The 17,363-nt window shown below is 29.9% G+C and overlaps 2 protein-coding genes across 8 annotated transcripts; both read left to right on the forward strand.

Moving 5' to 3' along the window:
- Nucleotides 1-370: 370 nt before the first annotated feature.
- Nucleotides 371-10,763, forward strand: LOC125808908 (pathogenesis-related protein STH-2-like). Of its 7 annotated transcripts, none has more exons than XM_049488577.1 (3): nucleotides 371-638; nucleotides 1,325-1,439; nucleotides 10,394-10,607. In XM_049488577.1, the coding sequence occupies exons 1-3, from the start codon at nucleotides 455-457 to the stop codon at nucleotides 10,578-10,580; spliced, it is 486 nt and encodes a 161-aa protein (XP_049344534.1). In that variant the 5' UTR covers nucleotides 371-454; the 3' UTR covers nucleotides 10,581-10,607. The 7 variants fall into 7 exon arrangements, with proteins under 7 accessions (XP_049344534.1, XP_049344538.1, XP_049344536.1 ...); XM_049488581.1 differs by lacking the exon at nucleotides 10,394-10,607 and adding an exon at nucleotides 5,817-6,177 and having other exon boundaries at nucleotides 1,325-1,513; XM_049488579.1 differs by lacking the exon at nucleotides 10,394-10,607 and adding an exon at nucleotides 5,709-6,177 and having other exon boundaries at nucleotides 1,325-1,405.
- A 1,289-nt stretch (nucleotides 10,764-12,052) lies between these two features.
- On the forward strand, nucleotides 12,053-15,132 carry LOC125808906 (28 kDa ribonucleoprotein, chloroplastic). The gene is made up of 4 exons (XM_049488574.1): nucleotides 12,053-12,578; nucleotides 13,748-13,849; nucleotides 13,959-14,231; nucleotides 14,793-15,132. The coding sequence occupies exons 1-4, from the start codon at nucleotides 12,153-12,155 to the stop codon at nucleotides 14,844-14,846; spliced, it is 855 nt and encodes a 284-aa protein (XP_049344531.1). The 5' UTR covers nucleotides 12,053-12,152; the 3' UTR covers nucleotides 14,847-15,132.
- The last annotated feature ends 2,231 nt before the right edge of the window (nucleotides 15,133-17,363 follow it).

The following is a 17,363-nucleotide window of genomic DNA, read 5'->3' on the forward strand; positions in this document are numbered from 1 at the left end:
TATATATACAACGACATATTCAGTGTTATATCACAAGTGGTAATCTGAGAATAATGATCATATATACGCAAATCTTATCTCTACCTTATGAAGGAACATAAGAAAATTTGTTTTTAGTGGACCATCGACTCAAGTAAATCATTTCAAAACAGATTGAAATAGGAAATATATACATTCATAAAAAACCCACATTGAAAACAATAAAAAGATCTTTAAGAAATTTAATTTCCTTATAAAAATAAAATAAAAAATAATTAATCAAACATGTAAAAATTAAAAAATATTCTATATTTTCCTCCCTACCAAACACACCCTATAATCTCACTCCATTTTATGATCCCTATAAATACTATCTTTAAACTTCCATAATCACACACCTCAAAACATTAATTCATCTTATCCTTAGCTCTTTAAATTTCCTCTTTGTTTTAAAAGCAAATATAAATCAAACATTATGGGAGTGAATACCTATACTTATGAGTCAACAACCACAATTTCCCCTACAAGACTATTCAAAGCTTTGGTTCTTGATTTTGACAACCTTGTACCTAAATTGTTGTCACAACATGTTAAGAACAATGAGACTATTGAGGGAGATGGTGGTGTAGGAAGCATCAAGCAAATGAACTTTGTTGAAGGTTTGTTTTATGTTTTTTTCTTCACTCATAGTCTGTTATTTTTATTGGAGCTCGACTTATTGATTACTTAAATGAACTTCTATTTACTTTGGGCAAAACTTGTTTTTGAAAATAATTTTTACACTATCAGATCATTGTTACATATTGTAACAGTAATATATCTTACTTTCAAGATTTCAAATCTCATGTTATTAGAAGACATATCTATCAATAGATCAGAGGTAAAAAATTTAGTCCACAAAAATATAATCCGCCCAACTCATTCACGTTCAGACAAGTTATTGACCAACTCATTTATTAGCTCATGAGCCCGTCAAATAGTGGATTAATATATAATCCAAATTGACTCATGAAAAATCTTATCAGAATATTTTCAAAGAAAATACTTATATAAGGTACTAAAAAACTATAAATGAATAAATAAAGCAATTAAAACTAATAATAATTCAATAGGTTGGTTATGACCTTTATTGTAGATCAGATTAGTACAAAGTAATTTTTGAACGGATCAATAATCCGATCATTTATTAACTTAATCTAATTTGACCTGCTCAAATTCAATCCAACTCATTTGGTTAACACATGTACCTATAGACTATAGTCTATAGATATTATTCTTCGAATGATCTGATAGCACCGATATTATTAATATATGAAACTTAATTATTATTTTTTGTTGATGGCAGGTGGTCCAATAAAGTACTTGAAACACAAGATTCATGTGATTGATGACAAGAACTTAGAAACAAAATATTCACTTATAGAAGGTGATGTTCTTGGAGACAAATTGGAATCAATTACCTATTATATCAAATTTGAAGCTTATGATAATGGAGGTTGTGTTTACAAGACAACAACTGAGTATCACACAAAGGGTGATCATGTTGTTACTGAAGAAGAACACAATGTAGGCAAAGAGAGAATCATGAATATTTCCAAGGCTGTAGAAGCATACCTTCTCGCGAATCCTTCTGTCTACGCTTAAATATTGATGAAAAAGAATCAGGTCTACACGTGAGAGATCACGTACGTGTTGTGATATTAAATAATTTAAAATGTGTGTGTTATTTCTAAGAAGTTTAAACTCTTAGATGAGAGACGAAAAAGTCGAATGATTGATATATGGAGTTGTTCCAATTCTTCCAAGGGCTTGATGAGTGTTACATTGTTATAGTTTTTTGTTGTGTGTTGTGTGTTTTCCAATTGAATGTCATGGAAAGAACTTTCAATAAAGAATATTTTACTTTGGGGATTCGAACCCGAGACTTCTGATTAAGGATGAATGAGTATTTATCAGTTATCACTCCACCACAATCCTCGTTGATAGATTGGTGAGTTGTGTTGTTGTTATTTGCACTATACGTACAAGCATACTTAGATGGAGCAAATAGCAATGTAGAAGAACCATGTAAAAAATAGTGACAAAAACTATATGCATTATTATACATAATTCACTAAGAAACACGTACGTGAATAAAAATAGATACGAAAAAAATTGAAAAAGTAATTTTAAAATCTTGACCAAACATAAATTACCTTTTTAATTAATAAAGAATTGCTTTTCAAATTGATCGATCAAGTAGAAACTACCATTCCTCAAAAGTTCAAAACTTTCATAAAAAAATGTAATAAAAAATACTTTTCAAAACAATTAGATTCTTAAAAGTTTCGCCAAACAGTATTATATTATGGGTAATGCTAAATGGCCAAAAAATTTGGTCAGAACAAAAATTTAAAAAGTTTATTATATCTTTTTTATTTTAAAATAAATTGATCTTTTTTTAATTTTTTAATTAAAATGTATTAAAGTTAAAAGGATAAAAATATTTTAAAAGATAAAATATCATTCTGACCAAATTCTAGCTAAATTTTCTGACCAAAATGATTTTTCCTTATATTATCAGAGTCACAATTAAGTGGGGAAATACTAAAAATAATTGATTTCCCACTTTGATTTGAAAGAAAAACTTTTTTGTGGAGATGTGGAATTTCGATCCACCTCTATTTTCAAGGCATAAAAATTAATAGAGGTATGTATAGTTCATTTGAGGTGAGTTATACAGATATTACCCTCGTCTATTTTTAATTGTCATAGTTTTTTTTTTAGAGTTAAACTATAAAAACTTTACCTAATATTTTATAATGTATTTTTTCATTATATTGATATGCAAAAAAAATGCAATTTATAGTACTTTTTGAATAGTTTTTGAATATCTAAATTTTTTGTTTAAAATATCGAATTAATGTTATCTAATTTAACTTTAAAAATTAGTTAAATTGACTTTCGAAAAGTGTAACACGACAAATAAAAGTGGATTGAGAGAGTATTATATTATGTATAAATAATATTATATTTGATATAGTTGGTTAGGAATAACTTTTATAATATGATGTATAGTTTGCAATTTAAAAATTCGAACGTCTTGATATATGTGTAAATTACGGGGAAATTTATATACTAATATTATTTTATGAAAAATAGGAGACAAAATAAATAATACAATAATACAATAATATATATACCTAGTTGCAGCAAGATTTAGAAAAACGTTGTATATTTCTATCTCATCAAATATAAAATAACATGAACATGCTATATTACTTTTATCTTATTCTAAATTTCTAATAACACTATATGCAATCAAACATGACCTATAGTCATCGATATAAATTAGAATGAATTGAAATGGTTATAATTGCCCATCTTAATCTTAAATCTCGAGATTTAAGCTCTAGATCTAAAAAAAAAATTTATTAAAATTGATGCCCTCAAAATAAGCCTACAAATATAAATTTGAATTAATCAAATTTCAATTTACGTAGAGAACATGACCTTTGTTAATTCTTTTTAAATCGATAGTAGAAAGGTTGAATGCATACAAAATTGCCACTTTCACATTACCAATTGGTTTTTACTTGGTCAAGATTTCATCAACTCCAAAGATTTTAGTATAAGACAATGTTTGGCTTAGTCAATAAGATGTAGACATTTAAAAGATTTTTCTAAAGATAATATAAACTATATAGTATATAGTACTATATACTATATATCTTTGTCCTCTCTCCCAACCACCCACCCACCCACCCAATTATCAAAGAACAACTAGCCTCCTCAAAAAAATCAAAACCCGAAAAATATTTATTTGGGGTATATTTAAACTTTGTAGAAAATTACTTTTCTCGAAATGGTTTTTTCCAAAGCAAGCATGATCGATTTAAAGTTTAATCAAATAAATTATTATGATATAAATATAAACAATATTGAATATAAATATATATATTTATATAAATAAAAACACCTATCATGATATTAAAAAGCTCAAACTCGTGAAATTAGATAATTTTGAATTCAAGCAATTAATTGATAGTAATATCAGGAAATGAACGTTCTTTTGTACTTTCAGACTTAATAGCACTATCAATAAGGGTTATTATAGATTGGTAAGTACTCATTCTTCTTTAATCAGAGGTCTCGAATTTGAGTTACTCAGAATACAGAATCACCTATGTTAGGATACCTTTTATCCTAATGTAAGACTTTTCGGCACAAGTTTGTATTTAATCGGACTCTAAAAGGACATGAGGAGCACTACCACTTAGGTTCCTACCGTCCAATCAACTTAATATCGTGTCAGCAAGCCTTATTTTTATCGACCATAATGGCATAAAATTCTCACAATGCCACAACTAACAAATTTAATTATCAAAGATAGTGACACAACATGTAGAATAAAAAATGGACACAATTGTCAACAATGCACTGCTTTGAATGTTGAAATTAATACTAAAGCTAAGGTTGCTCGTGACATATAATTCTAATAAAATTTCACCAAATTTTTCCAACTACCTATACACCTTTTAGATTACGATTTAACGATTCATCTTAATTTAAATTTTTATTATCATTAAAAAATAATTTATTTTTTTTGTTTGATATATTCGTCTTTTTGGATTATGAGTGATAGGATAAATCCAAAAGATTTGAACAGTTTTCACTCTACTTATACTGAATACGAGTAATTGTACACCACTTGTCCAAAGATTTATATTTATATGACTTTTCAAGGTAGGGAAAAAACTAAAATAATTATCAACCAAATCTCACTCCATTTTTGTCCTATAAATACCATCTAAAACTTTCAATATATCACACACACTTCAAAGCATTATATTCATCTTCTTCTTTTTTTTCAAAAGGCAATTAAATATTTAATCAAACATTATGGGTGTGAGTACCTTTACACATGAGTCCACAACCACAATTGCCCCAACAAGGCTATTCAAAGGTTTGGTTCTTGATTTTGACAGCCTTGTACCTAAATTGTTGTCACATGATGTTAAGAGCATTGAGGTTGTTGAGGGAGATGGTGGTGCTGGAAGCATCAAGCAAATGAACTTTGTTGAAGGTTTGTTTTAAATTTATGATCTTGGTTAAATCATAATTTTTTTCGATTTGATCTTCGATATTCATAATGAAACTGAAATTTGTCAAAATTAAATCTCATATTATTAAAAGACATACCTATAGAGAGAGGTGACATAGTTAGTTCATCAACCTAACATGTCTAATCCACCCAAGTTTGGAAAAGTTATTGACCTAATCGTCTATTAGCTTAGTCTGTAAGAAATTAAACTAGTATACGGTCTAAATTAACTCATGAGAACTCTTGTCCGAATAATTTTTTATTTGATATGTTACACAGTTAAAATAAAGAAAAACATAACATAGTTTTACAAGGTACTATAAAAATTTATATAAAATAAAAAATAAAAAATAAAGCAACTAAAACTAGTAATAATTGGACATGTTGTGTTATATGACCTACATTTCAGTCAATTTCAACTTAAGCAACTTTTGGACGGATCAATAATCTGTTTATTCATTAACTCAACCTATTTTGACTCTGTTGTTTGAATGACCTCATCGTGTAAAAAATTATTTACATCGATAATATATATGGAACTTAATTTATTTTTTGTTAATGACAGGTGGTCCAATTAAGTACTTGAAGCACAAGATTCATGCAATTGATGACAAGAACTTAGAAACAAAATATTCACTTATTGAAGGTGATGTTCTTGGTGACAAATTGGAATCAATTGCCTATGATGTCAAATTTGAAGCTGCTGGAGATGGAGGTTGTGTTTGCAAGACAACAACTGAGTATCACACAAAAGGTGATTATGTTGTTAGTGAAGAAGAACACAATGTAGGCAAAGGGAAAGCCATTGACCTATTCAAGGCCATCGAAGCGTACCTCCTCGCTAATCCTTCTGTCTACGCTTAAGTGATGAAATATGAATCAGATCCACACGTGAGAGATGATCAGGACGTGTTGTGATATTATATAATTAAATAATTATATATACATGTGTGTTATTTCTAAAAAGTTTAAACTTTTAGCTGAGACGAAAAAGTTGATCAAAAGTTCCATGGGCTTGAGTTTTTACATTGTTATAGTTTTTTGTTGTGTGTTGTTCTTTCCAATTGTATGACATGGAAAGAACTTCCAATAAATAATATTGAAAGCTTTGCTTTCTTTTTGCTTGTACCAAGCCTTGATATGTCCTTTTCAATTATATTATATGAAGCCCAAGGCACAATTTGTGAAAATTTTGACGTCAACAATTTTCAAAACTTGAATTGAATTATTAGTTTCATTCTCAAATTATTGACAATTTTAAAATTATTTTTTTATTTGATTAACTCAATTTAAATACACCCCGATCTTTTACATGACATACCAAGTGGTCTCAAAATTTTAGAGGAATCTGAAACTCTTAATAAAAACACCACTAAACTTGACGAGAATTTAAGGGTGTATTTTACTCATGTGACAAGATTATGAACGTCTCTAAGTTCAGTTAGTTGAGTAGAGGTGTTTTTCGGGCCGTTAATAGTTTGGGAACAAAACTAATAGTTCACGGCAAATTTAGGGGTTTTTCAACAAAAAAAGTATATGTCTATATTTGTGTGAGTATTCATCCTATTTTCTCCGTTTTACAATACTTGATCCTTGTTGACGTCTACATATCTCGAAATATTTAATTAGAGGTGTATTTTACTAACTAACATTATTATTGAGATTTTGGAACACTAAATTTGTATATCCAACAAATATTTAAAATGTATTTTAGATCACAAGTTTCAAAAGTCTTTTATGTTCTCTTAAATTTTGTGTCAAATCTAACTATATCACATAAATTGAATCGAAAGGAGTAATAAACAACTGATTTCGACCATCTATAGTACAGTTTCCTTACTTCTTAGGATATCATGATAATAAGCATGGATGATGGATCCGAGTATGTAGTTATTTCTCTCCTGATATCTCAACGAGCCTATAGAAGATGGAGAGAGGCGAATTTAGAATTTAAACTCGGTATATTCTATTGAGATGTCAAAATTAATGGCGTTGCATACTTTGACGTTGTCAAAGTTCCACATTAAAATTAGGTCTCAAATTTGGAGAAAATATTTTGGATGTTGTAATCACAACAAGAGTCAGTACAGATGGAATAGACTAGACAGCAATCTGATAAGAGTTTTTATTTATTTATTTACTATGATAAAATAATAATAATTAGTAATACATAAAATAAAATAATCAAATGACAAAACTAATTAACTTTCATAATAATAAATTAAACATAATCTATAAAATATTTTATGTAGTTCAATAATGGTTCAATTAGCAATACTTTTTGGGTAAACGCAAGGCAAAAATCTTTCCGTCTCTAATGAATGAACGCTTTTTTTTTTCATGTTCAATCTTCGTATTAGGATCTGATTAAATTTAAATTTATATAATGTCAGGTCTTTTTCTAGAGATGATGCTCTCTACAAAAAAATTATTTTTCAATTCAAATTTGAGATTTCTAATTAAGAATAGAGAGATCCCAATAATTGTCTTTTATTAAACATGTGCAACATCTCAAGCATACTAATTAGTATAAATATTTTTAAAATAGTACAAATAATATTAGAATACGTATATGATGAGTTGCACGATATATATTATAATTTGCATCCAAACATGACATAATTCCCACTTTCACATTAGCAATATTGGCTTTACTTATAGTCAATATTTCTACACTTATAAAAGATTTCACTTTTAGACAAAAATATCGATAAGAGTTCGAAAAAAAGGCAAAATAAAATATTTCAAGATAATAAATTATTATTAGATTATTTAAATATATTTAAAAATAATCTGAAAAATAAAACATATAACTTATATTAATAGATAACTACATATTGATAATATAAAATTTTCTTATACTTACTATATATATAACTTAAATTCATAATTATTTTTTATTTTAAAAATAAATAAAGAAAACATATGCGGAAAGTCGTTTAAAACCATATCCTTAGTTAATTTATATTATCCTTCACACCTACCCACCCAATTACCAAAAGGCAACAAGCAATAACTTATTATTATTCATCTTATTTTATGTGAAAATACCATAAGTTAGGTAACTTTTTTTTACTTTATATTTTCAAATTAAACTTTTTAAAAGATATTTAATGATCAGCTATGTTGACTTGTTATATCAATCCAGATCAATTCGTAATTTAATAAAGTTGGGCAATTTTATTTTTTATTTTTGGAATCCATCTAAAACTAAAGTTTTTATAGTTCAGCCTGAGTCCGTTTGTTAATAACGCTTGAGCAAGGTAGATTGTCTTGATTGTATTAAAATCTAAATACAATATTATATTTATAAAATATGTAAATAAAAAAACACAAAATTCTTTAACTTTTGAATTGTGTCATATAAAAAGTTATTCACTTTCACAAATTTTTTATGTCCAATAATCATTTTTTATTATAATTATAATACCCAATTTTTTTGTAATAAAGTCATACCATCAAAGTTTAATTTAAAACCAAATTCAACAAATATTATTAAAATTATTTTATTTGTATAATTTATCTTGATTTTAATTAATATCATTATCTATTACTCTAAATACTAAGAAAAAAACACAAAGCATTTGGATATATATGACACAATTTTGATATGGAGTATACCTAATGTGTCATCGAGCCTCATTGTTAGACCATTTTGTCATGAAGTTATCCAACGCCACAACCAACAAATTAATTTGAACTAAGTGACGCAAATGGAATATATATTTTCGTTTTTCATTTTGATATTCGATATTATTTTCAATCTCGATTAATTTGAAAATTTGTATAGTGTAAAGTTTGTTAAAAGAGAAAAATATATTTTTTTAGAATCATCTTCATTTAGGAATCAAATTTAAGATATATCTGATTAAGAATAAAGTTATTTGCATCTTTAGAATTCAAAATTCAAAAACTTCGATTAAGAGTGGTGATAGAGATGAATGTAACAGATTCATTTGAATCTAATATTTTTATCGTGAAATACAATAAATTCATAAAAATTATGTGCAACAAATAATAGATAGTATAAACTCATAACATCAAAATATAATGAATTTAAAGCATAAAATTTAAATTCTAATTTCACTACTTACGACGCGATAACCATCACCATCTAGAAAAAATAATATAGAAGTCAAGAATGGCCTACTTTGAATATTGAAATTAGCATTAAAGCTAAGGTTGGTGATGACTTCAAACTCTTAACTCTCACTGTATTTTATACCCTATAAATACCATCTAAAACTTAAACATTATATCCCACAACTCAAAACTAGCTAGCATATTAATTTCACTTCTTATATATATTCTCTTTTTTATTACTAAACAAAAAGTTGAAAGAAAATTAACACTATGGGTGTCACTACCTATACACATGAAGCCACAAGCACAGTGTCCCCTACTAGGTTGTTCAAAGCTTTGGTTGTTGATGCTGACAATCTTATCCCTAAATTGATGCCAAATGTTAAGAATGTTGAGACTGAGGGAGATGGAAGCATCAAGAAGATGAACTTTGTTGAAGGTAATATAATTAGTTTTACATTTATCATTTTTACTACCTAGCTAGTTTAAATGAACTATCTGATTGTGTAAATATCTTCTGTATATTGTTAGTGTATACGATTAATTATATTATATTGGAGTGACGAGTTAAAAATACATGTAAAGTATATCAAGTTTTTGAGTTTCATATTTGAACTATCATGTGTATGAGTTTCCTATCCTAGACTATCATCAAATTTCTCGAAACACATTTAAACTATCAGTCGTTCATTTTTTCTACATGAAATATCACTATCGTTCAAATAAGAAAAGTGAAAAATTGATAGTTCAAGTGTGTGTTGATATGTATGTGAGTTTCATACATGGACTATCATCAAATATTTCTCGAAACACATTTGAACTATTTTTTCTACCTGAAATATCACTATTGTTCAGATAAAAAAATTGAACAACGGATAGTTTAAGTGTATTTTGATAAATATTTGGTGATAGAAACTCAAACATTTGATAGTTTAGATATAAAACTCACTAAAAAAAAGGATATAAAACTCAAAAAATTAGAATACTTTAGATGTGTTTTTAATAGAATACAATAGATTTCAACTCGTTCATTTAACATATCTATAGATATCCTTCGAATGACTCACTTAACTTAAAAAATTAGTTACATCAATAATATAATACTAAACTTATATTATTTTTGTTAATATCAGGTGGTCCAATAAAGTACTTGAAGCACAAGATTCATGCAATTGATGACAAGAATTTGGTAACAAAATATTCACTTATAGAAGGTGATGTTCTTGGAGACAAATTGGAATCAATTACCTATGACATCAAATTTGAAGCTGCTGGAAATGGAGGATGTGTTTGCAAGACAAAAACTGAGTACCACACAAAAGGTGACTATGTTTTAAAGGAAGAAGAACACAATGAAGGCAAGAAACAAGCCATGGAACTTTTCAAGGCTGTCGAAGATTACCTCCTCGCTAATCCTTCTGTCTACGCTAAGTGATGAAAAAAGAATCAGACATGCACGTACCTGAGTTGAAGAGTTGTACCAAGGGGTTTAAGTTTTTGTTTTTTTTTTTTTTTTTTTTTGTGTGTGTGTTCTTTCCAATTGCTATATATGTCATGGAAAGAACTTTGAATAAGATAGACAAGCTTTACTTATGAAAAGTTTGTACCAAACATAAAATGTGGTGTTCAATATATATGATATGATGCACAAGGCTTAATTTCTTAAGCTTTTGAACTCGATCGGGATTTAATCTCATGAAGATAATAAATCTTTAGCTTGTAAATTTAATGAATGAATATTATCTTTTGGTTATCTTAAATTGGATCAATATCAAGAATACCATTATCTAAACTATCAAATCAGCTCGTTGTTGAGAATTGAATAGTATAATATAGGAAGTTCTTTTTTTTCATACCGTCCCAAACATGGATTCTTAACTCAATTCAAATCTAGAATCCAGTTATCAGTACTTAACATAGTTATTTTAATTATTTAAAATCCATAAAATTAAAATTCTGACTTCGTTTCTGCCTAAAATCATGGTGTTATAAGAAAACAAATCAGTAGAAGGCATTTCATTATACAAAACACAACTTTCTCAATATTCCCATTTTGAAAATACCTTCTAATCATTGCATTCCATATGACTGTTTCTCTCAGGCATTTCATCAAACACTTTTTTGAACTTATTCAACAAGGCCATTTTCTCATACAATTTGATAATTTTGAGTTCAGGGGTTTTTGGCAATTCGCATCCTAATGTATTATATCATATAGGATGTGCATATCTAATTGTTTAACTTTATACAAGTTCAACTGTCTATTTGTGCGGTTGGAAGACATAGATGTCAACTGATGTCAAGTTAAAAGAACAACCTATATATTACATCCTTCATTTATCATCTAAACCATCACCATCTTACGAGCTTCATAGTTAAACTATTACTCACTTTATACTAAAACAAACTCAATGATTAGTTATAGATAGGAGAATAGATGTCAATCGATGACAAACATTTCTTAGAAATGTAGTTTTTTTGTTTTGACATATGTTGCCATCTACTGTCTATCATATTTCGATTATCACATTATTTCCTTGTTATTACTATTCCTTTTTTCTGAATATTCGATACAATCTTTTATTCTCTTCACTATCGTATTTCCTTCTCATAACTACTTTAATCTACTTTACTAAACTCAAAGATTTTTCAAAAACAGTCTATTTCTACGAGATTACATATGTTTTACTTTTGTTTCTCATTTCACTTTCTAGAAAGTTTGCAGCATGTTGTGTGGCTAAGAAAACACCAACAAAAAGAGTTTCAATTCAATTAAAACAAGAAAGAAAAAAAGTAATAATCCAAAAACCTTATCAATTACTATACAATATCCACTTCATCTATATTTTCTCCTATCTCTTTGGATTTCATCTCTCCACCTCACCACTCAAACAAATAAATACTCAGTAATAATATCCTTCTATTTTTTCTCAACTCTTCACTAATAATACTTCTCCATCGAAAAAAAAAATAAATCTCCGATCAAAATTGAAATTCCGGCGAAATCATGGCGGCCGCAGCTGCCACAGCAGTAGCTTCTTCGTTTTCCAGTCTTCATTGTATACGTTCTACATTAAATTGGACTAATTCCGATCATCTACTTAAAATTTCATCAACTAGAACTCCAAATCTAACTTTAATTTCATCGTCGTCAAGTGAACTGACGTCGATTTACAAGAAGTGGAGGGTATTGCCGAGGCTGGCAGCTGCGGTGGTGCAAGATGAGGTGGAAGCGGCGGTGACGGAGGAGGAGGAAGAGGTGCCGGCGCCGGCGGTGGATGAGGAGGAGGAGAAGGTAGGAGAGGGTTCCGATGGGAGTAGTGAAAGTGAAGGTGTTAATACTAAGCTTTATTTTGGGAATTTGCCGTATCTTTGTGATAGTGCACAACTTGCTGGGATTGTTCAAGACTATGCTAGTCCTGAGCTTGTTGAGGTATGCATTTTGCTTGAATTAGAGTGAAATATGAGTATTCGTATAATCAATTCCAACTCGTATCTCATATACATGTGAATCCATTTGAATACAATGTATCTAGAAGAAATTACATCGAATTTTGACCCTATGTATTCGAGAGAATGCGCCAGATAATGTATCTGGGGACCAAAATCTGGTACAAATAGTAATATCAAAAATTCATGGAAAGGCACGTAATTAGGCTCTAAACTAGTGGGATTTGTGTTGTTTGCCTATGTATATATGGTGTATATCAGGGATATGAAAAGCTAAAGTAGTTGCCATTTTCTTACTGAATTGTTTAGAGACAAAAATATTTTCTAGTGACTTGCTTAGTTGAGGATTGAATTTCGACATATTATTGTGGTACAGTTGCTTCTTGAAGTAGATTAAGGTGTTCGATCTACGCTCTGGTTTTTGTGTTCCCATTTTGTGAACCACATTGACACATTCAGTGTTTACATAGAGTCATGGTCTCATGGATGATCTTGACTACTATCTCATGGAAAATAATGAGGGAAAACGAATTAGATATTCGTGGAATAAGTAGGTGCTAAAATGTTAGTGTTTGCCATACCACCTTAGCTATGTTACATGGATCCTTCACTTATATATCTTGACGTATTTGTGTCGAAAAAATGTGATAAGAGGTGGGTGCATTGTCAAAATCCCTCTAGATATACTAAAAAATAGATACACAAAAAATGAATTTACCTTTCCATATACTTACACATACATACTTGTCAACAAGTTCATGTAACAGAGCCAACAAGTGCACCCTATTGTTTCATGATTAAGTTGATGATGAATAAGTTCCAAACATAATTAGTATTCAGACTCAAACTTGAATATGAAAGTTAGCAATTGAACACTGTATTTTGAAAATGTTACTTTCCAGTTTTGACTGAGTTAGTTAAGTGAAAGATAGTTGAAATAAGAGCAAAGGTGATCACTTGAGTGCAAAAAGGTTTGAAGCTTGGATTGAACTTGACCTGAAGTGGAACTGTGTTCGTAATTGAAATGTGTATGCTGCGATTTAACCATCTCTTTAATGCAAGGAAAAAACTTTCTCCTAATCAAAACCAAAATGTTCCTCCTATCTATGTCCTAAATGAATTTTACGCGCTAATTTATTCCAATTTGTCCAGGTTCTTTATGACAGGGATACAGGTAAAAGCAGAGGATTTGCATTTGTGACAATGAGTTCTCTTGAAGATTGCAAGACAGTCGTTGAAAATCTTGACGGAAGAGTAAGTGGTTATTTCAATTTCCTTTCATAAATCGATGTTGAACATTACATATATTTCGACGTTGAGCTTATCTGAGGCTATACACTAAAGCATGATTTACTGATTTCAGGAGTATGGTGGCAGAACCTTAAGGGTGAATTTCTCAGACAAGCCTAAACCAAAAGAACCACTTTACCCTGAAACAGAACACAAGCTCTTCGTTGGTAATTTGGCGTGGTCAGTCACATCTGAAAGTTTGGCACAAGCATTTCAAGAATATGGAGCTGTTGTTGGAGCTAGGGTACTGTATGACGGAGAGACTGGGAGATCTCGTGGCTACGGTTTTGTGAGCTTTGAGACTAGAGAAGAAATGGAAAATGCTCTTAACAATCTCAATGGAGTGGTATGCATTTCTATAACTCTCTTTTTGAAACATTTCATTTGTTCAGCTCATTTTGTGGGAAAGGATTTTTTCATAAGTCGTTTGGTTTGTGCGATAAGGTATAATAGTTTCGGGATTATTTACTCCCATGGTTAGTTGAGTTTTCAATTCCGATTATCGATCCTGGGATTATTTATACCATAATTGAGGTATTAATTTTTAACCACCTTCACGGTTGGATAACAATCCTAAATGCCCTTCACCAAAGTTCTTTAAAATATTCAAGGTTAAAGTTGGAAATAAAAGTGTATCCCAACTTACCTAGTGTAAAACCAAACACATTTTTTATTGATATAATACATAAACGTGCCATTTAACTTGGTCTCAACTGACATCTATGCTCTGAAACTTTGTTGTGCCGTGTGCACTAGTAGGTACTTAAACTTGAATAAAGTTAAACAAGTAGACACGCGCGTCCTACGAATCAGTTCGAGTGTATCATCGATACACGAAACTTCAATTTCTTGAGAAAAATGAAAGAACTACTTACAATTTTGCCCCTTCTGTATATGTCTTTATCAGGAATTGGATGGAAGGGCATTGCGAGTTAGCTTAGCAGAAGGGAAGAAACAATAAGATGGGACAAGATTCTTTGTATATTAGTTGTAAAAGTTGAAATTTGCCATCTATAGAAGAACTATTTTAGTTCATGGATTAAGATGGCTAAAAAGGCTTTAACTAGGTCAAAAGAAGATGTAACTATTTGAATTACATCACCCATACATTGAGCTTTCTTTTTTTTGCTCTCTTTCCTTCCTTTTGTGATTTAGAGAGAGATGTAATTGTTCCTTTCATCATATTTTAGAAAACTATTAAATGACTCAATTAGTACAAGCAATTTCACTAGATAATGCTTGGGATCTGTTTCTTGTAGAAATATACAAAGTAAATAGGAACATATTTTCAACTATGGAGCCTAAAGCTTAGTAGTAAGTTAGCCTACTCTCTCGTCTAATCTTCACCTTCTTTAGTGGTCAAGTTAAACCATTCAACGTCGGTTTACAATCTTTTCTTTTCTTGTTCAATTGAAGTTAATGCTATGTTGTTCTTCCCTTGTTCGAGAGAGGTCCAAAACTAGCCTAGAGCGAGCCTAATTTTGAAATGAAGTGAAAGAGTAAGTAAAAAAATGTGAGTGCTCCTGCACTATACGAATGACTTTTTGCCTTTTCAATATAAGATCCGTCCAAATTTGTGCCTAAAATCAAGTTTCATTAAATTTAATATGATCTACTAGTTTAAAATTAGTATTAACAACAACGTGTGCATAATATTAAGAAGATTAATTGCAAAGTAGAAAATAGCAAAAATAATATTCAAATACATAAGGAACCAAGTGATTTTATATTATTTTCCACAACCTACATAGTAAAATATAATGAATCTATAAGATTTATCCTCAGTTAATATTAAATTGGGATCAAATACTAAGAAAAACTACATACCCATTAATAAAAAGAGACAATCAAGAATTTGCAGGATTACCTAAAAGGGTATGTAAAATTGGAGTTAGAGATAAAAGAAATTTATCAATAATGGCTAGGAATTTCAATTTCACGGCTCTTGAGTATTGACAAACTTTAGCTGGAAAGATTTCAATTTCAAGGCACACGACAAAAAAAAGAAATATTCAACCCGCGTACCCGCCCCGCCCCGCTCCGCAAAAGCTCTAACCCGCACTGTACCGCAAATACTGAAACTCGCCCCGTCTCATTGTCATCCCTACTTGCCTTCTTATTTCCCTCCTCTGCCATGTATTTATTTATTTAAAAAAGTCAGTCACCACCACTTTATTTAAGTAATTTCTTGCTTCACGATACTTATTTTACTTCTAATATTTTCTTATTAATAAATGTATATGATTGATGCGATTTCAAAGAACTACAATTAGGGTGTGTATCGATCGGTTCGGTTCATCGGTTTTCAGTTTTTAAATATGTTAACCCAATAACAAACCAATAAGATATTTTTTTATCGGTTTTCGATTTATCGATTTTTGGTCGTTATCGGTTCGGTTTTCGGTTTATCCAATAAGAAAATGTCTGTAAAATATTAGATGACTTCTCACTTCTCTAAATGCTTTGATATAGTGAAACAAGAAAGATAATGAGAAATTGCATCAATAAGAGAAAATATAGTATGAAGGTTATAATTACATGTCAACGCCAAAACATAGTGTGGAATTTCTTATGATGTTAATCAAGTTACAGATCTTTACAAACTTGCAAAAGCTACAACCTACAATTACAAACTAAAATTAAAATCAAATAGGCCAACAAGACTTAAACTAAAACTAAAATCAAATAACTACAATTGTGAACCCTTACTTTAGTTTTTAGGTTTTGAGTACAGTAAAAACTAGTAAAGCGAGCCTAGTCTGAAGTGGGTAGAGAAATAATAATTTCATGTAATTATAGTGTCTAGTTATATATTAAATTATTAATATCTAATATTTAGGAAGGGTAAAGTAGTAAATTATTACCGTCTTGCCTTACTAATAAATTTACAAAATTAGTCATATCTTGCCTTACTAATAAATTTACAAAATTAGGGTCGGGATTGAGGTTGGGTGTTGGTGTTGGAGTTGGGGTATCAAGTCGGGGGTTGGGTCTCGAGTTGGGTGTCAAGGTTGGGGTCAGGTCTTGGGTTAGGGTCGGGTCTCGGGTCGAGATTGGGGTTGGGTCTCGAATGGTGGTCAGGTGTCGGGTCTAGGGTCAAATACTCATTCAAAAGTTGGATCTTAAGTCGAATGTTGGGGTTTGGGAGTCAAGGTCAGGTCTTAGGATCATATTCCAGTTCGAAAGTCGAGTCCCAAATCAAAAGTCGAGATCAGGTCTTGGGTTGGATTTTAGGATCATGTCCTAATTCAGGTCATGGTCAAGATTGAGTCCAGTTCGAATCGAGTCCTGTGTCAAGAGTAGGGGTCAAGGTCCCATATCAGGTGTTTGGGTCGGGTGTCAGATCAATTATCGAGTTGGTTTTCAGGTCAAACTATTTTCCTAAAAAAATAAATTCTACTCTCTAGCAAAAAATAATAGATATTTTCTAAAAAAATAATTCATTCATCAATTATATTTTCCGCTCACCAACCAAATA

Source organism: Solanum verrucosum, unplaced genomic scaffold (assembly GCF_900185275.1).
Source record: "Solanum verrucosum unplaced genomic scaffold, falcon-dt-bn FXZP01000218.1, whole genome shotgun sequence".
NCBI classification, from domain to species: domain Eukaryota; kingdom Viridiplantae; phylum Streptophyta; class Magnoliopsida; order Solanales; family Solanaceae; genus Solanum; species Solanum verrucosum.